Genomic DNA, 27,910 nt, shown 5'->3' with positions numbered 1-27,910 from the left:
ATGAAATAAACGGATTGGAACAATACCATTAGATGAACCCTCATTCAGTTGTCCTTCACTTTCCAATCATTCCCCTAGACAATAACTTGAGGGTTCTTCCCTTATTAAGAAGTTATGTAAGGCAATTGTGGCCTTGGAGTACCAGCAAACTCGATCTGACTTGCTATATATAGGGAACAAGAAATCTTCCACCTACAAATAAATCATATTTAATTATATATTTTTATAGAGGCGTAAATTGTATATGTACCTCGTTGTCAACAAAGCAAATTATTTTTTTTATTACACGTCTTGCCCTCAAAAGATTTTAATTGCAATTCCTTTCTTTAGAACCTACAGTTCTCCCTGAGTGGTATGACCTTAACAAATTAGGTTTCATTGGTAATGTCTCATCACCACCCAATACCAATGGTAATTCGTTGATATTTGTATAAGGTAGACACCTTGGATGAGGAAGCTCTAAAGTGTAACTAAATAAGGCAACTTGAAAGACGGAGTTCCTATGAACTTCACCATCCCAACATATGTCAGCCGTAATCTCCTATTGTAAAGATAAAATAACACAAAAAGATTAATTATAGAAATACAAATGAATTTAGTTATATTAATTATTATCTGCGTTGCAAACAGCCATAAAAAAATAGAATGGTAGTATGTGGAACTCGATTTACTAGGAGCTTGAACGTTAATTTGCTTCCCATTTATTGCTCGTATATATAAATATATATTACTTATTAAGTTTTAATTTCATAATAAATTTCTTACTTACCAACGCAATAGGGGAAATTTTGCATTTTATAAGAACCCTCAGAATTCGAGATTGACTCATCTAGGGTACTTGGAACCTTGACATATCCACTCTATATGTACGGACAATATAATTTATATATTATCTACTAATAATAGCTTAAGAACAAACGAGATCGCCGTACAAGTCAGAAGTAATACTTTATTTATTCTACTTCTCCTAACTCTAAAATTGAAAAAAAGGTCAATCTAAAATTAATAATAATTAGTTTAAGAATAATATCCTTCACTTCCAATATTGATACCTGAAATAAACGAGTAGCCAGATATTTTAAGGTTATTGCAAGTTTCTCAGCGGCAGATATAAGCTACCGTAGAAAACTTAAAAAACTTCGACATGTCAATTTAGAAGATACTTGTAATTGAATGAAATAAAAATATTCATTTGAATGATGTATAATATTGTAACTCACCAGTTACAGGAGGATATTGAAGGACTCCTTACTCATTCATAAATAACAGAAACGTAATTCAGAGTCGTTAGCCCTTCATTTCGGCAAAAGAGAATAGTAATTCCCATATGTTGGTTGATTCTAAAATAGAGCAAACCAACACTTTCCTAATTTGGAAAATTATCTTTACATCACTGAAAATCTGGAAATTGATTACAATAATAAATTAATTAAAGCATTCACACAACGTATATTTATTAATAAATGATCTGGAAGGCATCAGTACTGCTAAGGGCGGCTACATTAATAATAAAGAGAGCTCAAACACACATCTATATATAGTATTAATTTTGTTGAAATTTTATTGTTAATTAATAAATTATATCTTGTAGAAGTTTAAAATTCAAGATTTTAATGGACCACCCGGTAATTGTAATTGTTCCGCATTTATAGGTCAGACGAGTGTTATGAGTTCATTAACTAAGAAGGCTTACTTGGCCTATTTTAAAATACCAATGGGGAATCTAGATAAATTGTGGGCGACTCAAGAAGTGTGTAACTTTTCTAGCCTTGTTTTAAGTCAACGGAGGATGGGAAAACGGAACGAAATGACGTTTGATGTACCTATGGTTTGGCAAGAAACAAAAGATCTTTCTTCGTAGAATAAATTAAAAATATTAAATATACGCCTGAATTTAATAAATAACATTTTCTAATTCTTCATACTTACTTTGATATATGTATTTAATAAAGAAAGATCAATAAAAATTAATGACAAAAATAGATATTTTATTTTCTAAAAAACAGCAAATAATCAAAGAGACTTCAAAATGAGACATCAAACACGGTCGGTCTGCATTAAAATGTATAGTTGAGCTTGTGTTTTGTGCATAAATTAGTAGGATCAAAACATTTGCCTCCCAATCATCAAATACTATGTGATCCATATTCTAATTTATCTTCCATAGTTTAGCCTCAATTCTTTTATAACTAGTTACAACAACTTTTACCTCCTTCTCAACTCTGATTCTAAGATTCGTCAGGGGCGAATGTCCTCCGATTAATTATTTACAACAAGCTTATATTAGTAAATATAGAAAGTTGCCCTCACTGATCTAGGGACAATATTCTCCCCCCTCCCCAATATACTGTTACAACAAAGCCAGTAGACACTTTATTGTTGTAATAGCTCTATAGTAAATACCCCTGCATATATATTAGAATAGTTTTAAATAGTAACCATTGATCAAGTCTTAGATTTCATATTAGAATACAACAGGAGCCGTATTGAGTTGTGAACTTCAAGCATAACAGCGTAGTACCTTATTTATTTTTGGTTGTTACATTTTCTCTATTAAAAAAGGTGTTTCACTCTCCAGATTCAAATTTCCAAATAGAAGGACCAATAAAAAGAAAACTTCAGAGAATAAACTAAATTAACCAAAAATTAAATTAACTCAAAAAGTGAGTAGAGGAAAAAATATTTGAATTGAACTTTAGTTTATTAAGAGACCTCTCTAAAGAGAGCAGCATGAAGAAAAAGTTTTCAGAAGCACACCTTCTATTCAAAGGAAAGTGATCCAAAAAATTTGACTGTCTCTTAACAACTGACAATATTAGAAAATTGAATATTTATTTATTTGTTTCATTTTATTTTTTACAATTTTTTATTTTTTATTAGTTATTTTGTAATACGTACCAGAACGTTTTCTTAGAATTGGTAATTAAGAAGACCTATTTGTATACAGGGTAGGCCAGTAAAATAGGGGACTCGAGAGATAATCTAGAAATACATCATTAATTTTTTTTTTTTTTCAATAAAAGCAAATAATAATGTTAACAAAACATGTAGACAAGATTGTTGCAAAACTTTTTTCACACAATATTGCCGCCTTCATTAACAATCGTCACCCCAAAGAAATGCAGGAGTTGATGAGAAAATCATCTGACATGTTCTCCCATGCAACCACTATTTGAGTCTACATTTGGATATGAGATCCTGTTGGTTTCCCTCTCTAAAGTTCCCCGTATAGAAAAGTCCAATGTGTTTAAATCTGGTGAGGAAGGGCAATATCTCTTTGTACCAGAATCGAGCCATGTTATTTGCACCTAAATTTGGGGACTTGGCGGAAGTGTGAGAGGGGGCACCGTCCTGAGTCCCCACGTAGTTAAACTCCGGATAGAAGGTCTTCAGGCATGGAAAAATGGTGATCCTAAGTACCTTATACTAGGTCTGTTGGCGGATTTTCTGTCCAGACTTGAAAAAATGGGGATCCTAAGTACCTTATACTAGGTCTGCTGGCGGATTTTCTGTCCAGACTTGAAAAAGAACAGATGCATCTTCTTTCTGTCGGAGGTTACAACGCCGAGGACTTAGGCCGGATATTTGGTGTGTAAACTCCTAGGACCTCTTCTTTTGTTTTTGTATGTCAGCGGTCGTTTCGGCATTTGTGGAATTGATCAACTGTGAAAATCTTCTTTTTCAAGAAAATTTTCACAATTGACCCATTTCCCTTGAAGCATTTGAATATTTTCTTGCAACTATCTGCCCCCTGGCTTTCATGCCCTCTATCAGAACGTGGTTGGAAGTCCTTGTGAAAGAAAAGATCCCAAGTTGTGCATTATAGCACACCTGATAGTCTTATGAGCCTATGAGAAGTCGTTGGCGAGGCGATTCATCGACTTAGTAGGATCCTCCTTTATATTCTTCACCAAATTTAACAAGAATTTTGTATCCCTCTTTAAATTATGCCCTGACTTCCTGACATCCTCGGCAGGTCTTCTCCATATTTTTTCATCATAGCCAACTTAAAAAACAGGCTCATAGAACACTTAAGAATTTATATAATTTCAATTACATCAACTACAGCATCTAGGAAATCTGAGATGCGCTGCGTTTTTGCTTGTTGCTCGCTAATGATGATGAAATGACTAAATGATTAGTCTAGTTTGTTTATGTAAATAGGATGGTGGAAACAGAATATAAAAAAATAATCACTAAATCTCTTCATAGTAGAGAGAAAATAAACATTAATTAACAGTCCACGTTTTGCTACCTTACCCTGTACATATATGATTTTGTATTTATCCATGAGCTATGGTATATATAGCTATGTACAAAATACTGACTATACATATGTAGCTCCAACTAATTACTACTACTGATAACAAACACATACTCATAAAGTTGATCGCACAACAAGTTTGATGTATTGTATATGAGTCCCCTTCATTTTACAGGATTTAACTTGTATTTCATACTTAGAAAATTAAGATCATATAATATATTGAGTCTTAGCTTTCGTGTTCTAGTCGCAATTTTATAATTGTTGGACAATTTTGAGCCATAAGTCTATAAATATGATCTAAAAGATAGATTTCTAGCGCCCCACAAGGTGAGTAATTTTTGTAGACTGATATTAAATCAATGGACCATGGGAAAAGGACATAAAATGTCGTTTGTTGTACCTAAGGCTTGGTGAGATTCAAATGATCATTCCTTTGATATAAAATGTAAGTATATCCCTAAATTTAATAATAGTTTTAATCATTGAAACTTACTTTGATATGTGTATTTCATAAAGAAAGATGAATAAAATTGATGAACAAAATAAGTATCTTATTTTCTAGAAAATTATAGGTTGAAATTATAAAACATGTATAAAGAAATTGGTTAAATATTAAAAAGAATTGCTTTCAAATGAAAGATTCACAGACCAACATATTAGATAAATTAATGGAGTCAATGAGATTTCAAAATGAGACCTTAAACGCAATCCACTTTAAAATGTACAGTTGAGATTTTGTATTGTAAATAAAGATTGAGATCAAAACATTTTGATCTTCGCCTCCCGATCATCAAAAACTATGTGATCCACGAAAAACCACAATACATGATCTTCCCAGAATTCCCAATTGAATAAGTATGAAATAACAATTAACAACAATTAAAATATTCTGGAATTTAGTCATTGTATTACTATCTAACACAATATATTTTTCTAATGAGTCATAGTCGTCCTATTTTTCCTTGATATTCCAATTCAACTCACCTGGTTTTCCCTCAATTATTTTATAACAACTTTAGTAAATACATCTTTAACCTCCTTCTCAAAATGTTATTCCACGGGGTTTTCCTAGACGAACCTTCATTGAAATGACTTATTTACTACAAGCTTTTATTATTAAATATATGAGGTTAATCTCACTGATCAAGGGATAATACTGGCCGCAATATACTGCTACAACAGCACCTGTAGTAACTCAATTAAGGCAATAGCTCTATGGTTTTGATCTAGATGAAAAATCGAAATTTTACAACAAAATACAGGTTAAATAAACTCTTAGTTATTGAGGTAATACCATGTTTATTGGGTGGTCCATTGAAATCTGAAACCTTACTAATTCAATAATGAATTAAGTTTGAGTAATTGAAATTAATTCATATTTCAATATATTAAAGCATAAACAATTAGTTAAAAAACTAAACCAGTCTGAGCTCTCTAGCTAACGTACAAGTTGAGAAAATTATCAAGAAGATTTTTTTAAGATGGAGCATCATCATACACATCAAGGTCTACCCAGGGTTTGTGTGAAAAGATTTGAATGTAGTTTCAAGGATAGCCTGCATCTTACCCAAATATTAATCCCCTTTATTTTCATCATCTATTCCCGAAGAAAAGACATTTCGTACGATCCTTGAAATATTAACTCATTGAAAACTGCAGTATTCAAGGAATAGATACTGTTCGTGGCTGTATAAAGCTGTCTCGAGGAGTTTATGAAATATCATTGCCAAATTGAGTAAAACTCCTTATGATTTTTTGTTACTTCTGAAAGATTTATTGGTATAAATTATAAAAATGTTTAAATCAGTTGCTGTCATTTTATATAAGTACGTTGCAGAGCAAAGTTATAGCCCTATACGTATCACAACTACCTTAAATTCTTAAGTTTAAAATTGCTATATCTTATTTTTTTCTTTACTTGTAATTTGTAAGCATAGAGAAAGAAAATATAAAGATGACAAGTAAATTTATACATATTACTATTTCAGTCTTAATTCAATTAAAAAACTTGTCTCTCCTTCAACAAAAAAAAATATTTGAAGTTCCCTCCATGTTGTTAATATACCTAGTTATTCCAAAAATAACTAATCATTATACTTTAATAGTACTAACTTTGGGTTTAATCATTGCTTCGGCATCAATAGTCAGTAAAAATGTTGCTTTAATTCGGACACTATTTAATTTAGAGAGTAATTTTGGTTTAAGATCTGGATTGTAAAGTTAGGGTACCCAAAATTTACTCAAATATTTATGTTTAAAGATCCTAACCGACCCAGATTTGAGAAAATGTGGGAACAGGACGCAAGAACACTTCAAGTTAATTTTTTTTAAAAGCTATTACTCATGAAATAAATTCATTTAACTTTCGAGCTCCGTCCTAGAACTAATTATACTTGTCTGTTAAGGAATGATTGTATTTCTAAAGGATTTTCTTACATTTTATTTTCTTTAAAATGTCGGAGAATTGAAAATGTACCCTTTTGTTAATAGAGAAGCCCCCCTCAAAAAAAAAAAAAAAAAATAATAATAGTAATATGATAAAAATGAAATAAAAGACGAATTTAATGCTCATAATATTTCAAAATTATACATTTTTTAAAACACATATTTCCCACCAATGATTAAAACAACAACATTAGATGTAAACTCTTAAAATAAATAAGAACATTTAAATTAAGAGTGAAACTAATAATTAATAATAATATGTAATAATGTATCCGAGTACGCGAATTGATTGAAGCATTTTTACAAAGATAATTAATTAATTAATAATAGTCAAGCATCATTTAGAGATGAACTTGCAACACACATTAATTTATAAATTTAATAAAGAGATGATAAAACATTAAATTACTATAATTAACATTAGTAAAAATCAAAGAAAATGGCCTTATTTTTCAATATTAAAATATTAAATCAGTAGCTCATGTTATAATAATTAATTAGTAACAATAATCATACACTAAATTAATTAATTGTATGTACAGAAAAAAAATCCTTACAAGGTAATTATACATCCAGAAAAATAAATAAATACATTATAGATCGATTTGAGACGAGGTTCTCTTCTATTAATGATTAATTATGTATAAATAATTATATATATAGGTGTATACACCTAACTATAATGGATATTATGGTCAGTATCATAATTTCCGTCGCGTTAATGATATAATGAATCATTAGCAATGCACAGTAATGCGACCTTTTTTAAACATGACACAAAGTATAACGGATAATTTATAAATTAGGTCTTTAATTATAATTATATTAATGATATTTCTCTATGTATAAGTAAATAAGAACGAATAAAATAAAGTTAATTTTGAAAGCTTTTTTGCAGACGTGATGAAAGCCAAAAGAGGAATCAATTGTGTGAATTATAAGTACATGATAATTTATAATCAATTTGTTCAGAGAAATAAGACCAATATAATAATATTATTATTATTATATATACATATATTTTAAATGGTATTAATATATTGAATGATATTAGGTTTAATATGTTTTTTTATAAAGTATTTTATATAAAAGATAAGGATATTAAAGAAGGATAAAATATAGAATCGTTGGTTTTAAAATTGATGTTTTTTTTATGGTGGTTACGAGTTTCTTAAATTATTTATTAATAAATAAGAGGAAATGGGTTGTTAAAACGGTATTCAAAGAGAGAAAAAGGTGCTACTTAAAGAGAAATCTGTTTGATTTTTTTGGTTTTCAATCCCCATTTCAATAATGTTTTGTTGCTGCTATTATATTTAGATATGAAGTTAAAGGAAGAATTAATTATATTTAATATTGTATATATTATATAAAACACTTAACATTGTTGTAAAGATAACAAGTGAACAAAAAAGAGTTAAAGCGAACGACACGAAGATGAAGAAAAAAAAAAAAAATATGTGCTTGTAAACCTTATGACGTATGGTTTTTTATAATATTATTATATTATTTATGAAAGGAAAGCTTGTCTTTCTTGCTCCTTGAGTTTTTGTTTTTTTTTAAATAATAATAATAATATTATTTTGTCAAAGGCTCTTCTGTTCGTTTCCTTCCACTAATCTCAATGCTTGTTCCTATGAGTTCATCATCGAAGTTTGCATATTTGACGGTTGTTTTCGTCTCACCACACATGAGTTGCTAAAATATATGCATAGTTGTAATAAAGAACATATTTGGCCCGTCAATACGAAATGAAGCTAGATAACCTTAATAACCTTTTTTCAATTTTCCTCAAATTGAACTTTAAGTAGCAAAAATTGATCCTCACAATAAGAGAATAAGAAATTGATGGATTTTATTTGAAATGGGCCATGTCGGGGCTAATATACGTCTCTCAAATCAAATAAAGGTTTTAAACTATAGCTAGTATTCTTTGGTATTTTAAGTTATCCCAGAAATTTGAATAAAATGCCTAAAATTGACTCAAATATGTCTCTCAAATATTGGTTTGTGTGTATATTTGAAGTAAAAATAAATAAATGAATTAGGTATTGTATTGGTCAAAGAGTACTGGCTCATTTAAAATGGCACTATAATGAATTGATATAAAAAACAGCACTTGCTGAGACAAGACGTGACAACAATATTGAATCACCATTAATGTAACCCACGAATTTCTGAACTCGACTTCTTTTTTTTTAAATGATAATTTAAAAATAATATTTTTTTTACAAGAAAACTACTTTATTAAAAATCCCCCCTTTTGGAATGAGCTATGCTCAAATGCTATTTTGTGGGAGGGAGTGCAATTCCAAATGTTTGGTAATCACTGACATACGGGGAAGTGAACAGACAAGATACTTACAGTAGATTCCCACTTTTCTTGCTCCGACCGTGGCGGGGGATTCTTTAATAAGAATAAAAAGGGACCGTAGATTAAGCAAAGGAGTCCAATACCGAATAACATGGCTTTAAATCCATATTCTCTCACTATGCTCCCACTCAGAGCAGGACCTGTAAAATGTTTGTGTTTTTATTTGTCCACCTTAAGCCCCCCTATTTCACACTCACCCACTGCATATCCAAGGCAAAAAGCAATATCACCAATGGCATAAACGCCGCCATAGACTGAGGAATGGCGAATATCCACCAAAAATCCTAATTCAGGCATCATTGATGAATCAACCATACCAATTCCAAATCCTATGGCACCCATTGGTATAACCAGATGCCCTGGAACTGTTGCAAAAGGTACCTGAGAAGGATAAATTGTCAATAGGAAAATGGCACTTTTGGAAAAGAAAGATCAATAATAATAATTAAATATAAATATCAATGTAAAACAGTTATTGTTTTTATGAGTGTGTTGGAAAACCAGAGTGAAAATCACTCACTCAAGGAGGTTGTGACGCCTTAATTTGTCATCACAGCCAAGTTGAGTGAGTAGTCTTCATCTGTGTATTGATAAATAGTGTAAATAGAAACTTTTGCAAAGATAAAAGACAAAAAAATAAAAATTACAAGGAAAAGCGCAAATCCAATGACAATGAGTCCAACAAAAGATGCTTTCCATCGTCCCATACGATGTCCAAGAGGACCAAAAATATTTGTACCAATCAAGTATGAAATTGAAGCAGGAAGAAAAGCTGCACCAATTTCCCACTTTTGGGAATCCATTTTATCCATCATGAAGATGGGAAGCGAGGGTTCGAGCATCGCTATCCCCATATTAGCAAAAGTTATTGCCCCTGATTGATTGAATAAGAAAGCAATGTTGTCTCATATATATATATTTTTTTTTTTTGAGAGTGAGTATCCCTTTACCTGCAGCTATGATAATGTATGGATCCATAATAAGGGCTTTGAGACTTGGAGCCTCCTCCTCTGTTCTGGTGATAGTGGGTTTAAGAACAAGAAGCTGTAGACAACCATCGAGTAATGCAAGCATAGCGAGAACAAGAAAGGGAGCAGTTTTTCCAACAAACTGATACATGATACCCCCAAAAGGGGGTCCTATGAGTACTCCCAATGCTAATCCCCCCAATGCAATACCCATGGCATTCCCTCTTTCTTTGTCATCGGGGAACCTTTCCGCCAACATACCCATTCCAGAAACGCTGGAGCATGAGGATCCAATGCCTTGTAGGGCTCTTGCGAAAAATAATATGACATAACTTCGACTGAATGCAAACACTTGATCATGAAAAGGAGTGGGGTAAAAGAAAAATAAATTTTTAGGTAACCACCAGGGGTGGTGAAGGATTTTTTACATACCTATTGTGGAGAAAAACATGATGACGAAACCTGCAAACATGGGTATGCTATAGCCAATCCTAGAGAAATCAGAATTCATATCATTTTAGTTAGTTTGAATGAAAATGCCTTATATGTACTATTGCAATTCCTCGTACCGATTAGTGAGTGGCCCAACAAAAGGATTTGCAATGAGCTGAACAACCGCTTTCGAAGCAAACATGACTCCAACTTCAACATTTTCTTCCACCAGATCCTTATGCTTGATTTCCTTTTCTAGAGCCAACCGCTCTTTTTCACTCATTTCCGAAACATTCTGCTGCCGCCTCCTCTCCTCCCCTGCATAGGACTCATTCAAATAGGGAATCGAGGATTGAGTCAACGTATCCACAAAGATACTCGGATCCCCTCCCCCATAGTAGACATCATAGTCTAGTACGCTATTCACCGTGGTAGGCGGTGGCTCAGGAGTGGGAGTTAGATAGGGATGACGATGACGGATTTCATAGAGGAATTCTGGTATAATGGGTACTATTGGGAAACAGCAGCAATAGGGATAAGAAAGGGGGAGACATCATTTATTTCTTTTGAATCATTCATAATAATATATATATATGTGTGTGTGTACATAATTAGAGCTCAATCATCCAATTAGAGAGGAATAGTCTCTCATTGTTAAAGGCTCTCACTGACTCCTCCATTCTTTCGTTATCTCTCTCTCTCTCTCTTTCTTTCTCCCTTTCTCTTCTCTTTTTTTTTTAGCGATTAACAAGGTTGACCATCGCAGCTTGTTAATTGAAAAGGAAGAAGAGGAGAGAGGAAACAGAATTAAAAAGCGAAGGAATTCAACTACCACTTGTTGCTTCGATCAAACGTCAAAAGCTTTCTTCATAGTGATAAGGGGAGCCAACACCTAATTTCATATAACAATAAAAGGGGGGAGGATATTTTTATTTTATTGTTGTATACTTATAGTATAATGTGAATGATAATGGGAGATGCATTGTTGAATGAAAAGAATAGTGTGAAGAACTTATATATTTCTCCCCTTTTTTTATTCTTTTATATTTATATAAATTGACCGGAAATGTGAGGAATTAACAGAGAATAAAAAAAATTATCCTTTTTTAAGTTTCATTACATGGGTTTGTGTCAACACAAAATCAATCTTGAACAAAAATGAATACAAAATAGAACAAAATTCCTAATGAATTAATTTATTTAAATAACTTTAGAAATGCGGTTAAATGATTCCATATCTCATTGATATTTGTATTGAGAGTGAGCTGTGCACTTTTTATTTAAATTTTTCTGATGTCTTGGAGTATCAGGATTTTTTTAATGTTTTCATTTTGCTTCGATTTGGTCCGTTAAAAAATATATAATCTATTATATGATTATACTTTAATTATGACCAGGCGGTATTTAATGATGAGTAATTTGTAGTGGCTCTTAATGTTTAATTAATCAATAGAAATTGAAGATAATTAATTAATAAAAGTCTCATTTAGACTCATTTTTGTGAAAAATCGCACAATCTTGCTTTAGTGTTGACAGGAAACACATTCAAATTTTAGTTTTGATGTCTTTTCTACATCTTTCTTTCCTCTGAGAGGTATATCCGATGTGTAAAGACTGAAGCAATCTTGAAACTTTAATCAACAGAAAAAAAAAAAAATATTTCGGTGGACTTTATATTCATGACTTATATATATATGGGATGAGTAAAGGTATATATGTGTAAAAATTGCATTGATCTGGATTTTTCATTTGATATGTATAAAATGAGGCTCTATTTGGCTCCGATACAGTCTTTCAAACACAGTCAAATCCGGATATAAGAAAAATACTCATAAAATTAATCTCATTTCAGATACCATAAAATACTTTGCATAGAAGAAACATGAAATAAAAAATCTACATAAATTCAACTTTCTCTTATAATTTTTGGCATCAACTTCATATGAGCAAAGAATTTCATTTTTGTGGCTACAAATCATAAGCTAGGGACAACCTTTTTGAACTGGAATTGTCTATAAAAGAATACCTTTCACTTTGCTTTTCAATCAAAACGAATTTATATCATGAGTGCCCCCTGTAAAACACTTTTGCGGAGAGATAAGCTAAAAATCCTGGATGATATGTCAAAAACAGAGTCTAATCAAATTTTAGAAATAGATAGTTTCAAAATTACTTAGTTACATAAGCCTCCAAAAACTGTGATTTCTTATTTACTTCGGATATAAGAAAAAATCCCGGATAAAGTCAACTTTTCATATTAAAAATTACCAGTTTCCTTTATCCAGATTTGACTGTATATGTATAGAAGCGAAATAGTTGTTTTTTCTCAATTACAACTGAGAATTTGTTCAACTCTATGTTGAAGTTTGTGCACAATTTAATTCATAATTTATTAACAAAAGTGGAATCTAATAAAAGTAGATCCATAAAACGAATATAGTTTATTGAGGTTCATTTTTGAGAAAAATCAAACTACCTTACTTGTTTTTATGTTGGTGGACCGTAATTTCATATGTATGAATATTTATAAAAAAGAGAGAGAGAGAACAATCAAATCCCGGAATAATTGTGTATTTATTTATATTAAAAAACCTACACGATTTAAATGAAAAGGATACTCACCAACTGTTGTGAGGAGCATGTTGTCCAGAAGGAGAGCAATGGCCACAATAAGGAGAATTAATTTGCGAGACTCTCGTGCATTATGGAAATAGGCGCCGATGCGAGTACGCGAAACATAATCTCCTATTTTCCCCATGTTGCGTGGTTATTGGTGTTGGTAGGATATCTTATGTAGGAAGGCTGTGAGTGAGGATCGTTGTGAATATCCTCTGTAAAAAAAAAAAACAAAAAAAAACAACAGTAATTTGAATGCCAATAATATTTTGAACATGGCTTTGGTAGGCGTCAAAATACTTTACCCAAGACATGGACAAGAGTTTTTTTTTTAAATCAAATAATTATGATAATTTAACTGAATTGCTTCGGTGTTAGTCATGACTAGGTTAAACAAGTGCATAAATACATGTGCAGGTCATGCCCCTTTATTAGTAAAGAGACCATCCTTACCTTCACATTAAATACTCCCTTGTTGTGGTGTAGTGTCAAAGGACTCAAATTCTTTAACAACTTCTTTCCTCTATCAAAAATAAAGATGAAATGATAGGGAATCATTTTCTTCACATCAGAGAGGCTGCTCTGATGTGAAGTTCTTGATGGAATAAAACCCAATGGAGGTGTTTTAGCATGAGTGAAGGGAAATTTATACACGCATAGATTCATCGACCTCCCTGCGTTTTTTGTTTTTTTTGCTTTTCTTTTTAATGATGATGAAGTAAGAAGAAGTAGAAAATCTTTTTGGAAAGCGGGAGATCACAATAATAAGAATAATAATAAAGGAATAAGAAGAAGTTATTTAAGCTTTTCTCCCCGTGCTTTTTTTTTCTTCATTTTCTTTCTTTTTTAGAAAGCATCCGCGTGCGTCTCAAAAACACATAGTTTATACACAATGATGATGATTATTATTATTTATTAATCAAGTATTAATATTAATAATGCTATAATATATATTATTAATATAACCTGCATTAAGAGGATTAAGATGAACAAAAAAAAAAGAGATTTAATTAGAAATCTTTTTAGAGAGATGATATCGGTCATTAAAGGATAAGTCACGACTCTTAAAATAGTCAAAATAAATCTTACGGCGTCATAAATTAAATATAAATATATTTTTACTTTTTGAAAAATCTTTTGTTTTTCCTATTTTAATAAGTTATATTCGAGCAGTTAATTGTAAAAAGTTTTTTATTATGAAAAAAAAAATGTCATTAAATAAATGCCTTTAAAAAAAATCCTACAGATTGGGTACCCAAAACTTGTAGTAGCATATACGCACGATTTTATTGCCTTTATTTTTAATTACAATGTTTCATTACGCAAACAAAAATAAACAAGTTTTGTTTTAATCCCGTGTCTGTAAGTGTAAAAATGCCGGTGCTACAAGGCAACGCATGGCAATGTTCCGGTGTCAGTAGCGAGAGAGGACTTCAGAGACCGTTGGTATCATAATTCGGATTGCCTAACAACATCAAGAAATCCTTCACAGCCCCATACAGACAAGAAGAACCAAAATTTATATAGCAGCAATATAGATGGCATAGTATGTCTGGATGTGTCCCTCCTCCAACCCTCATCTCAACCCTCTGAACTTTACAGTTCGAAATATCTTGGAGATAAATGTCTGTCTCTCATCCAAATTTTGATTTTCTACAAGGAGTCATCATGACAGCATGGTACGAATTGGACACGGCTTTCATTGTCAAGAGATGGCTATTTGTTTGCCGGCGGCGTGTAAAGACAGTTAGTGCTTGCGAAGGAGTATATATTGAATAAAAAATATGGATAAATATGGAATTTAACATATCAGAAATTGGTATTGAAGCGTCTTTTCTTGATTTTGTGAAAATAACCTTTTTGTTACTAGAGTTACACTACTGCAAGTAGTTCCAAATTTTTGCTCGAATATCGATTAATATTTGAGCAAAATTGAATTTGTCCCTTTTAGTTCTTAAATATATTCATCCTCTATATAAATACACAGACATAATCTGTAGCCAAAGCAGTTTCAACTTTCATGAGCAAATATGAGTCAAGGACCTTTTTCTTATGAGAAAAATATGGATCTCAAAACGAAGTATTTTATAAATTATTCATGCTTAACTATCGACATTAGTATGTAATGATGACTAATAATCTGGGTGTTTAAAAAGTTCTTTAACTTCTATTAAATTGCATTTTTGAAGAATTTAAAGATCCTTTAGGACATTGTTTCTTGATTAGAAAAAATAAATAAACAGAACCAGTCTATCGTGCTTCAAAACAAGACCCTTAGCATCTTATTAGCTCTCTCAGAAAATAAAATGGAAATAAACGGTTACAAGTTAATTATTTGATCCATCCCAACAAGTGCAACGACGTCTAGCTAAGGAATAGAAAGGGGGCCTTAATGATCGTCCCCACTCGTTTTGAGTGGTCAAACTTGAACTTGAGACCAGAAAAAAAAAAAATCAACATTTAAAGGAAATATTGATGATGAGTACTTTAGATAATTAGACTCAAACTCAGTTTCAAACGTGATCAGTGTCTAGTGAATTTTATTAAAGGTCATAGAATATATAATTTCATTATCAGCTATATAACCAACCATCAGTGATATCCAAAAAATATATATTTTTTCAGTATAGGCCTACATTGAGATTATCCCCCACCCCCCTCTCCCACTCAGACTCCTAATTTAGATGTATTGACTATCTATAATATACCCAGGGTCTCTTTGTTATTAATTTTTTCCCGGTTCTTCTGATCATCTTTTTTATTTTTTTGAGTATTTTTACACTTTTATTAGAGGGTGTAGATGACTTTCAGGCTGGAAAAGTACACATTGAAAGAAGCTCATTTCTAGGAATATGTATTATTAATTTCTACCTTTTTGTCAGTCCCTAAATTTTTGATATAGCATTATCCAAAAAAGCGAAATCTTGTCAATGCTTGGGAACGTCGGTTATAAGAGTTTCACTTTGCTCTTTATGATCAAAGAGGAACCTATTTAGCTCGATTAAGTTTTAACAAATTTGTAGGCAGAGATGGGAAGTTGAAATGAAGACTTACGACTCAACTTGAGTACATATATTGAAAAACTTGCGAATAAACTTCATCTCACAGTCAAAGACTCGTGACTTAACTTGTACTCGAAAGCGAGGTTAATATAAATACAAGGTTAGACCATCATGTAATCGGGCTTAATAGAAATTTCAATCTTATATATTGTACCGACTATTGGGCAAGAACAACAGATTTTGACAAAACACACAGCCACTCACCTAATATGGCGTCAGTATAAAAGCGTGGTGGAAGTCAAACATGAACCCTACACGCGTTATGGTATAACCATGTATTTCTGTTAACCTTGCTCGAAGGCTAGTCTATATATACTGCACTAAAGAAAACCCTATTATCTTTAAATGAGCTCATAAGAAATATGAGGACTTGAACTGGACTGGATAAAAATATTCAAGGACTTGGACTTGCAATATAATGACATTTTCCAACCTTTGCAGGTATGCGCAATGTACAAATAGGGCTGTCATCACAGAGAAAGATCCCTTTGGATGATTAAAAGTTAAAGAAAAATGCTCTGTCAGTCGGAAAATTTGAATCCTTTATGTAAGGATCGAAAAAAAATATAATTGAATTCCCTCACAAAAATTCATTTTTCATATTGGGGAAGAAATTTTTTTTTTTTTTCCGTGGGCTATTATAAAAATTGATCGAAAAAAAAGAAAAGCAAATATTTTTATATATCTTAATTAATATCACAGAGCTCTTTTTTCTAAGATTATCATAAAGCTAATCAATTTTGTAAAATTTTATGAACCCTTTGTTAGTGAGCTCGGATTTTCTATACCCCAAATTTTATAAAACTAATTCAAAATCAATGGGTACATTTTTATACCTAAAATTTGTTAAAAAGAATTAATATTTCATAAAAGTTGTGAGCTAAAATAAAACTTTAAGCTTTTAACCATCATAATCACTTGTTCAATTTTGTTATTAAGATTTTATTTATTTTAAATTATGTTTTTTATGCATTTTAATTGATATTTACGACTGTAAAATGAAAGAAAAAGTTTGGAAAATATACACATTTCAATAGCGTGATTTAGAATCTATGTCGACTATGTATCAAGTAATAAAATGTGTTTCAGATTTGGGGTAACGTTAGATCCTAGTAAATTAACTACCTAAAAAAAGATGGGCACTATACTGGACATACTATATTTTGACTTCAGCATAAACACAACAAAAATCCGAAAAAGGTTTTTTTTCAATTTGATAAATATTAGGTTGAGTTAAAAGTTCTGAGCGATTCTCGCCAGATGTCTTTAGTGACCTATATATCACAATTAATATATTGCATCAAAGAAACATTTATGTATGATTAAAGGATAAGCGTACACTGAAGAAAAAGTTCATTTACAGTTTTATGTTTGATGAAGCCAGTTTTGTTCTACAGCGTTAAAAAATAGAAGTAAAAAAAGAGAAAATTTGATACATTCTTCAGTATCACTACGACCAAGGTGAAAAGGCGGCAAAAAAAGCTGCTCTTTATGGAACCAATAGAGTATCAAATGCAACAGCAAAGCGGTGGTTCAAACGGTTCCGTTCTGATAATACGGACGTCAAAAATATCGATAAAATATTGGAAATCGTTGAGTTGGACCGGTATGTGAGGACTTATTCAATTGCCAAGGAACTGAAGATTAGCTAGAAAACCGTTTGGAACCATTTAAATGGGATAATCCTAACTATATTAATTTTATTGTCAAAATAAAGCAAAAAAAGGCTCAGAAATGCTCCTATTATATGAAAATAATTATCATGACGTCGACAAGTACCGATATAATTAAATATTTTGAGACATAAATGTATGAACAGGTCGGTTACAAAAGTTGGATTTACCACTCACAGAGAAATCAATAGGGAAAAATAGGATATCATTTGTAAAATTTGATATTTGATACTAAAAAATTTGGAATATTTTGTAGAAAAAGCCAGAGTTTGGTGGTACAAATTTAGGATATTTAATAGCCGGAAAATTTGGATGTATTTAAAGAAAATAAAAGGTTATTTAATCAATTTTAATAAATTTTAACAGAAATTACATGCACAATCCTAGAGCTGACCTCCTCTATGACTACACCGAACACCCCAAACTGAAGGAAGGTTCCTTATTTAGAAGCAACATATCCCACCTTATTCCAAATATGTATTTATAATAATTCAGGTAGAAATATCGAGCAACACAACCCACCTAATTCCAAATATGAATTTACTATAATTCATATAGGAATATCGAATTTGTATAAAAATGTCAAAAAATTCCACTTATTTGAGAGTTTGTTTCTTCAGGGGAGGAACAGCTTCTCAGTTGCAATATAGTATACTTATTATGCAAATCCTATAACTAAAAATAAAATAAATAATTCGTTTTGTTGAACAGCCGAGTCGATTGTCAAAACATTGATAAGAGTAATTGTAAAAAAAAAAAAAAATACAATTTGGGAGTGAATCTATTTATTTGAGTATTTTGGTATTTATTTATTTCTACTATAAAGAGTAAACGGGAGAAAGCAGCTTTTTAATTAATTAAATTAATGTAAAAAGAAAAAGAAGCAGAGGCTATAATTAGAAGCAGCACATTGTCTATTTTCTATTTTTCCTCAATAGATGGTGTTATACAGCACGCACACACACACACCACAGACCAATAACCGTAATATTATTACGGTTATTGAATAGTTTCCCCTAATTTTTTTTCTATATATACCATATATATATTTTTATATTCTGAAGAATGAAGAATTAATAGACCAGTACGTGAAGGAATTTATTTTTCCATTATATTCTTCATCATGATCTTGTGTGTGAGGGGGGGGCTGCTCTTTAGCGGATATTCCCCCTTCTCCTACTCTCTTGTGAGTGCATCATTGTTGTAGTATGTGAGTCCATTTATATGATTACGTGAATGCGATAAGTAGAGATGACCGTTCCATGGTAACTGTCTTCTGGAATGTGACACGTAATAATATGTAGAATATGCGAGGGATAATGAGTCAATAATAACGAGGGATGATTATCTTTATTACTTCATAATCACGTCACATCATGTCCCTTTAATTCTTGATTATAACAAGTACATTCATATTTAGGTAGGTGCCTACTAATTGAGAAACACGTTCCACTTCCCTTCTATCCAATAACAAAAACTACTCTATTCCTTTTGTCATTCTCTCCAATTAAATAGAAATTGAGTCAGGGGTTGGAGATGAATTGAAAAGTTATGTAACAATATCAATCCTCATTATCATGGAAGGTATCCTAGGAACTTTAAAGTAATAATGGTCCATGTATAAAAGAAGAGAAGGCCGATTGTATGGGCTATGAAATCATGATGTTGAAATTCAAATATTCCATGATCAGGATACAAAGTGTTTGTTTTTAGCAGTGTTTGCAATTTTTTGAGTTTCGATTAGAATAATTTTTCTCAAAATTTAGTCAGGAATACATTTGTATTCTTCCACAAATTGTTGTCAATTTTTATTAACATATTATTTTTAATAATCCTTCGGAGGACCCCCAAATCCCAATTCAAGTAGCCAAAATTGATTGTAACGTTTACAGATTTTTTGCTGACGGGGGCCATAGTCTGTCAACTCTTTGACTACTGATTAATTAAATAATAGTTCTAAGTTCAAGCTAAACAATGGCTTAAAAACGTTATGACGACTCTTCTCCATCTAATACAACACTTGAACGTTGGTGTACTTACTTCAAACGCGATTGTAGAGACACCAATGATGCAGAATGCAATTGACTTCCAAATTTAGCATTAACAACAGAAAACATAAAAATATTCATAAAATCGTTTGGAATGATCGGAAAGAATAAATAAATAATGATAACAGCTTAAAAACGTTATAAACGTTGCCAACAAGAACACCACTTGGACGGTAAAAATGCTTAGGATTTATAACACTATTTATGTACGTCTTGAAAAAAAAACACTTGATTCATCTGTATGCAACTCTGATATTCCAAAATAATTTTAATAATCGAGAAAAAAAATGTAATAACTCCCACTCATCGAACTGTCTATGCCATATAGTACAAAACAAATATGTATCCTCGAGGCTGAATATAACTACACCACGTATCATATGAATAGGATTGTATCATAAAAACTAATATTCTCAACACTGAGTATGAGAAAAAAGTGAAATTCCTCGTAACTTTTTGTAACATTCAATTAAGATTTTGCTTCTTCACTTTTCTACAGATATTTATCGTTACGCCAGTTCTATTCATGAGCCAATTTTATTACTTCCAGTCATTGAGCTCTATGTCTATGTAGTTACTTGTCTTTTCGAGTTGTATTTTAATAAATGTTTAGCGGGAGTAGAATCCAATTCCTTAATTATGATTCTAAAAGTATAAATGACTCTCATAGAATATTTTAATATAAAATGATTTATTGTGAGTCTCAAGTCTTGAGTTTGCTTATTCCAGTCTGAATTGAGTAGCAAATGCTTTCACTCTATTGTAAAGCTGTAGTTTAAGAGGGAATCGATTCCAAGTATTTGAGTACTGATTACATTTTACATTCCATTTGAGAACCAAAATGATACCTTAATGTGGAGCTTGATACTGTAAACTAGGGTTATATTTGAGTCATACTCCAAATAATAAAAACTCGACAATGAGAAAGATTCCAAAAAGGATTTTTTTTTTTTTTCAAATCTCTAGTATCACTCAAAGGAACAGTAAAAAAATACAGAAATTACGTCTACATAAAAAAAATCTTTAACAAAAATATTTTAGTTCATTGGGATATTTGTTTCAATTATAGGCTTTGTATTCAAATTTTTAGGATGGGGTTTTCAAAGCCTCATTTACTAGAACTAAGTAATTTCAGAAATAAAAATCACTTACAATTAATATATATTTATATTATATTTAAAACGGAGATACGAAACAAGGGGTCAGTTTAAGTGGGCAATTGCCCCAGGTACCCCTTTTGACTGGGCCCATGTTGGAAATAATTTTGAATTTTCATAAAAAAAGGTCATTCAACAAACAAATAAAATAATCTTTTATACAAAATATGTAATTCATCAATGCCATTTATTAAAAAGGGCCGCCCAAGAAAAAAATTACTTTAAAAAAAAAAAAAAAAAAGGCTCCAAAATATACTTTCGAAAAAAGTGAAATTGTTAATAAAAGGACTCAAATTTTAAAAATGGAAAGAAAAAAAAGGATGGGCACATTTAACCTTGCTTCAGGATTCAATTATGCAAAAACAGGCCCTTACTAAGCTACTGAATTTTCGAATATTCATTCAATAATAACCAAAATATATCCAGGATGCAATGGAATCTCAATTACCCCATTACATAAAAATAGGAATGATTTTAAATAGAATGAGCGAAGTATGTTTTTATAATAAAGAAGGTTCTATCATTCCCATATATTTCTACCAAAAAAATGCAGACAATTGAATAAGTTTTGTTCTAGCTTATTTTTAAGGATATGTTTATGCATGAAGATTTTTTTTAGAAACAAAAATATATGATCGATCAATCTCCTACCAACACGTGTCTTTCTAAAAATCCAATAAATACAAGGGTGTAGATAAAGAGAGCGGAATAAATCATATATTCTCTGCTAGGACTGAGGGAAGGTACATAGAATCATCCCTCCAAGCTTAAAAATTAAAAAGGAAAAAATAATTTGAACATATTTTTATTTTTATTTAGTCATTAATTATTACTACGATTTCATAAATACAAAATATATGTTCCTTAATTCGTTTTTACTAAGATTTATCTTCCGAGATATTGCTTTATCAGGGTTTAACACCTATGGAAAATTATCTGTGAATATTTATTTTCCTTTGTAATCATTTATTTGATTACTTCATAGTTCAATATTACTTCATAATTATTACACATCGGCTGTAAAGTCCCGAGATTCACTCATAGATGTCACTATTTTTTTTAATTAACCTCATTTTCGGTTTGTACCTACCTTCAAAAGACAGCTGTTAAAATTTGATGACAATCTATTCTTTATTTTGTGAGTTATTGTGCTAAGTGGCATGCTACTTTTGGTATTTGCAAAACAATGGATCAAAAACTCATCATCATGTTCATTATGATCATTATGTTTTAGTTATACATACAATGCTTCTTGATGGGATTCCCCCCCCCCTTTTCAAGCTAAGAAAAAGCTAAGCTTTTTTTTTTTAGCTGTCGATTTTTTTATTAACCTTAATCGTCTTCTGAACGTTGATTGGTTGAATTCAAACTATTCCTTGTTAGACTCTGAATAGTTGCCTATTAATAATTATTAGAGCAGAGCTCACTAATTGGTGTACTGTGGTCCAGATCCAGGCCCAGAGACCTGGACCTATAACCGTAATACCCCTATACACAGGCGTGGTTTGTATCAAAAAGAATTACCCGCTAATGAAAAGCTGGAAGAAAATGTAAATGGCTGTGAGGCAGCTTTCTTCACTATGAATATTATCAAGATCATTATTATTCCAGGCTCACCAATAAGCATATTCACATGTGTATGAGAATGACCCTCACACCATTCCATTCCAGATTTCAAATCCTGGTAGAACAAGCTAAATCTCACTAATCTCATAGGCAAACAATGCATTGTATTATTTTTTTTCTAAAATGTGACAATTTTCAAAAGCTCTTTGTTATATATTTTATTTTTAAAAGCAGGGCTTATTTGACTTGGAATCAGTAAAAGAGACGTTGATACATACTAAGCTACTTTAAAAATATGTTTCTGAATCATAACTCAAGTTTATAAGATTATGATATTCCGAACCTCTGCTTTAGGAAATTGTCTTAAGTGTACTTCTTTGATTTTCTTTGAAGCGGGATCATTATTGATCCAGGATACTTAACAAGTTAACATTTTGCTTTCTTTTGTGCCCATCACTTCCTTGGACCCTCTTTGTTCCTAATCCAGCATTTTTGGCATGTTGTATGCACTAGAAATAGAAGAAGTATACTTGGAATAATATTGCCCATGTCTTTTTTGCCAGATTTTGATCAACTTTCAAGAACAAAATTGTTTGTGAATACAGAATATATAACAGATTTACCAGATATTGGAAAATTTTAACAATTTTATCTGACATTTCTGCGTATACACTCTGTATATGCCATAAAAGCTATTATAAAATTAGAAGTTTGAGGTCACAGAGATGGGAAAGGGATTTAGATTGGTCGTTTGGCATAATAAGACTGTACATGGTGGATTAAAATATTCAGTCTGAGACAATGACCGTCAGCTATGGCCAAGGACAGAAACAAAGATATATTAACACCTTGTAATGCGAGTACCATAAGATAAGAATTTTGATTAAGATAAGTAGCTGGTCAAGAGTTGTCAAGGGAACACGGCAGTTACTTCAAGCTTAATTTTTTTTAGTTGTTCCCTTAGGATAAATTGTTTCCTGTAACGTATTAAACTCGTATTTCAAGGTTAATTTATCTCTTGGTATAATCTATAGTATAATAGTTTAAACGTCAGCTAAAGTTTTGAATTTATTTGGGTAACTTTTTATTAGACTATGGGAGTTAATCAGAGTTGATTATTATTTATCTAGTTGAAAGTGCCGATGATTTATGTAAGAAAAACAAACAAATGTGACGTCATACTACACCATTTATGTCAACTGATATATTTGCTTAATAATTCATACATCTTGTCGCCTCTATATATTTCTTTCTCTATGTTTGGGGTGCTGAGCACACAGAGCTTAGTAAAGGATTATAACGTAAGATTACCCAGTGTTTTTGTGGTTTGAATATTAATTTGAACTATAACAGTCTGACTATATTTGTACCAGAGCACCATTTGTTTTGTATTACCTCATTTAGACTTCAAATTTACAAAATTTGCTTCCTGTTTTTTCTGGAATCGGGATCTGTATCCAGAATATAATGTTTAATTTGGCAAAAATTAATATTTAAAAAACAAATTATCTTTTTTGAGAATAACTGTAGATTTCGGAAATTTAGAGTTATTAAAAATTTAATTTTTTGAGAAGAACCATGAGTTTTTGAAATTTTTCCCCATAAAATTTTAATTTTTTGTGAATAGTTGTAAGTTTTTGAAAAAAAAAAAAAATGAATATCAATGTGTATATTTGAAATTTTTTTGGATTTTTTTTTCCAAAAAATTATAAAAACCAAGCCTTCTTAAAATATAATTCTGTGGACATCTTTGCCAGCAAAATGGAATTTTAAATTATATTTTAAACTATTATTTAAAATAGGGACGGTCCGTCCCTATTTTAACTTTAACTAGAATTGCATCAGAATCTACATCAAAAAAAAATTTTTTTTTTTATTGTCCCCTCACTATTATTAACCTTTTCACACAATAAATGAATGATAAATTTACGGATTTTATTTGTAAAGACATATCGAGGCTAATATAAGTCTCTTAAATCCAATAAAGATTCTAAACTATCGCTGAAATTCTTTAATATCTTAGGTCATCCCACAAATTTGAATAGACTGCCTATAACTGAATGAAATACATGCAAAAAAATATTATAGATTGGATTTTTAAGTACTACGAATTCATATCTCATAACATTTCTCCATAATCCCCAAGTTTGAAATCCACTGATCTTCATTTGGAAATACCTTAATTTTAACAAGGGATAATTTTTAAAAATACAAATTTACACAATAAGACAAACTAAGATTATATTCAGCGTAAAAATGACCATATGGCCCACAGCTCTTCTCTGTTTGTCAGACCACTACTGTTTTTAGCGTTCCTTAGTCTGTCGTAATTCAATTCATACTTGTTTGTAATAATATCTATGTATATTTCTTCCTAATGAAACTGCACTTTAAACAAGATAATCAATAAGTAAAATAACCTCAAAATTCATAAAGGTGTTCACACTTCCTTGTTGGAGGATCTTCTTCTTTTATTCAAATTTATTTACTAAGTGTTACTGGCAAATTAAAAAGCATTGTATCATCATTGCAACCATTACAAAAATAAGTTTGTGCTTGAATTAAACATCATTTTGACCTTACAAATAATAAGGGATTTGTAAATATCCACTATTCAATCCCAGTTTATATATCAAGATAACCTTTAAATCAAAACTATTTATTTCATAGACTCTAACTATTCCAGTTGGATCTTATATAAATTGTTTTTTCAATTAGTTTTGACGATACAGCTTATTTGATGGATTTTTGCCTATGGTTACTAGTAAATTCAACATTCAAATGGATCCTCACGAATTTTTGCCTAACATTTTCTTTAATGAATAGGATCTTTCCTACAGAAAGATCCTATTCCATCACGACCCAAAATATTTCATGAATTTTACTACTCATTTGTTAGGTTGTGAAATATTGAAGACAAATGCGTAAGAGACGAACATTTTTTGAGAGGGACTACTTAAATTTTGTCCAAATATTAATTTGATACAAATTTGCGTTTTTTTAAATTGTATGACATTTTATAAAAGATAGTTTCTTGATAAGCAGAAATTAGCTTTTATAAAAAACTTTTTTTATTTGAATACTATAAATTAAACTCTAAATTTTTAAAAAATATCGTTAAATTCATTTGTTATTTATTGAACTGACTGTATGTACATTAGATACATTTGAACTAAAGTCACTAAAGAAAAGAATAGGAAGTTCATGGGTTACATCTTATTTTACAACCTATTCATAAGTACCTATGTCATAAACAACCAAACCTCGCATTTTTATTTATACACCGAACGCATGGAGCACGGTCGACTAATATGAATCCGTTTTATGTGAAAGGAATCGTTGATAATTAAATGAAGAATTACGAATGTATGTAATTGAATTTATGTCTTTTCATATTATATATATTGGTTATTACCACTTATTACTTTATTAAAGTACTTTTTTTTGTATGGTGGAACATGCATAGTTTGAGTTAAATGAGGCATATCAGCTCTTAACAGAGGGCTAGGGGATGAAGAGAGAGGAGAAGAAAAAGGGAGGAAAAAGAAAATGGAATCTAAGAATTATTGCCTTATTATTTTTAAAGAATTAAAAAGTTTTTGACAAAGTTTAAAACTAAATCTCAAGTTTCCATATTGGTACTTACGGATTTCAGAATGTGTATACTACGACGGAATCACAACGACAAAAAGGGAAGAACAAACACCTTTTCAAAGAGAATAATTAATAAGAATATTTCACAAATTTTAATTTCGATTATATATAAAATGGTCAATAATATTTACATACTCTGAGTAGTGATGTGGTTTAATTGACTTTTATTTCAAAAGAAATCCCACCACAAATTTCTTCTTCTTCCCTTCCTCGTCAATCATATAAAAAGGAGAGAGGGGGACGTTTCCCCCCTCCCCCTTTAATAGATAGTTTTTCTTCTTTCCTGGCCTTTCGGCCTTCAATAGAGGAATGAAACCTATTATTAACTACTTAGTCCAAAAAAAATTCAACTCGTTTTTTTTTCTCTCTGATTTTTTTTCTTTTCCTTTTTTTTATACGCAGCGCTTTCTAAGGGTTTTGAATAATAATAAAAAATGGGTTGGGATCTTCATTTCTACAAAGAAGGCGTGGAGTGAAAGCCATTGGAGGAAATTCTCCATGTTTTCTCCTCCCCTCCAACGGAAACTAATGAACATACATAAATCATTAAAAGTCTACTTAATAGAGAGTAAATGACAAAATATATTATAATATATAAAAAGAGAAAGCTTTCTTCCCAACTTTATAAAGGATTATTCTTATTAACAATAGACTGAGCAGGAAATTTGGACATCATGTGATGCTTATATTTTTTTATTAGAATAATATGAATACAAAATTCGTCAAAATGATTAATTTTGACTCTTCATTTTCACTGACGTCATAAATTACATTATCACTGAAGGAGACGCCTATAAAAGGTGGCATTTTTACTATAAAAAATAGGCAAATTTCCTAAAAATCTTGATAAAACTCCTTCAAATGTCTTTAAGAATAAATAAAGACTTAAAACCTACACTGGTGCCAATGATAAACATTAATATTTGAATTAAAACAAAGTATTATGTACTAAAAATGTCTAAAAAAAATTATTTATAACTTTTTTTTTTTTGATCGATTAAGGATCAGAAAAGTAGATTAATTAGGGGAAAATGTCTTATTCTATACATAGTAATTACTACGTGGCAATAAGATTGTATGTATGTCGATACAATAAAATATTTATTTATACATTTTAGATTCAGAAATATACTAAAACTAGGTAATTGAGGGATAAAATTTTGTTGATCATTTCACTATGGATATTACGAAAAAAAAATCGAAAATTTTTGATTAAATATTTATTACATTTAGTTATAAATATATATATATATATACCTTCATAAAATGGGAGAAATAATTTTAAGAGACCTCTCCAATTGGATCATAAGATCCTTTCTTATAACTGCACCGATTCATCTAAAAGATTGTATGGGATATTTGGATTTCATGTAATTTTCTACTTTTTTTTTTTTTTTTTTTTTTTTTTTGCAAAAGTTTTGTATCAGTCCTTATTTAGGAATGAAAACTGCAGTCCTGGCCTGGTTCCCTTTCGTTCCGGTACAGTCCGTTCCTGAATATCAGCTGTAAAATTTATTAAGTTCGGTCGTTGATGACGTCCCTCAACTTCAACTTTTTTAATCAGATCTAGTACTGACCGTCCAAAGGATAGACGGTGTTAAGGACCAGTCCTTAGAAGTGATGCATGGAGTTGTATATAATGTCAATT

General features: G+C 30.8%; 1 protein-coding gene across 3 annotated transcripts; it reads right to left on the bottom strand.

Annotated features, from left to right (window-relative positions):
* Positions 1-6,832: 6,832 nt before the first annotated feature.
* LOC121124447 (synaptic vesicular amine transporter) lies at positions 6,833-26,535 on the bottom strand. Of its 3 annotated transcripts, XM_040719601.2 has the most exons (11): positions 26,398-26,535; positions 26,255-26,314; positions 22,952-23,117; positions 13,109-13,317; positions 10,624-10,996; positions 10,487-10,545; positions 10,037-10,405; positions 9,734-9,960; positions 9,284-9,467; positions 9,078-9,226; positions 8,259-8,410 (listed from the first exon to the last, which is right to left on the bottom strand). In XM_040719601.2, the coding sequence occupies exons 4-11, from the start codon at positions 13,242-13,244 to the stop codon at positions 8,291-8,293; spliced, it is 1,617 nt and encodes a 538-aa protein (XP_040575535.1). In that variant the 5' UTR covers positions 13,245-13,317; positions 22,952-23,117; positions 26,255-26,314; positions 26,398-26,535; the 3' UTR covers positions 8,259-8,290. The 3 variants fall into 3 exon arrangements, with proteins under 3 accessions (XP_040575533.1, XP_040575534.1, XP_040575535.1); XM_040719600.2 differs by lacking the exon at positions 22,952-23,117 and having other exon boundaries at positions 7,313-8,410; XM_040719599.2 differs by lacking the exons at positions 22,952-23,117; positions 26,255-26,314; positions 26,398-26,535 and adding an exon at positions 13,556-13,751 and having other exon boundaries at positions 6,833-8,410.
* Between the last annotated feature and the right edge of the window lie 1,375 nt (positions 26,536-27,910).

Source organism: Lepeophtheirus salmonis, chromosome 9 (genome assembly GCF_016086655.4).
Source record: "Lepeophtheirus salmonis chromosome 9, UVic_Lsal_1.4, whole genome shotgun sequence".
Classification (NCBI taxonomy): Eukaryota; Metazoa; Arthropoda; class Copepoda; order Siphonostomatoida; family Caligidae; genus Lepeophtheirus; species Lepeophtheirus salmonis.
This window is presented reverse-complemented; position numbering and strand designations above follow the sequence as displayed.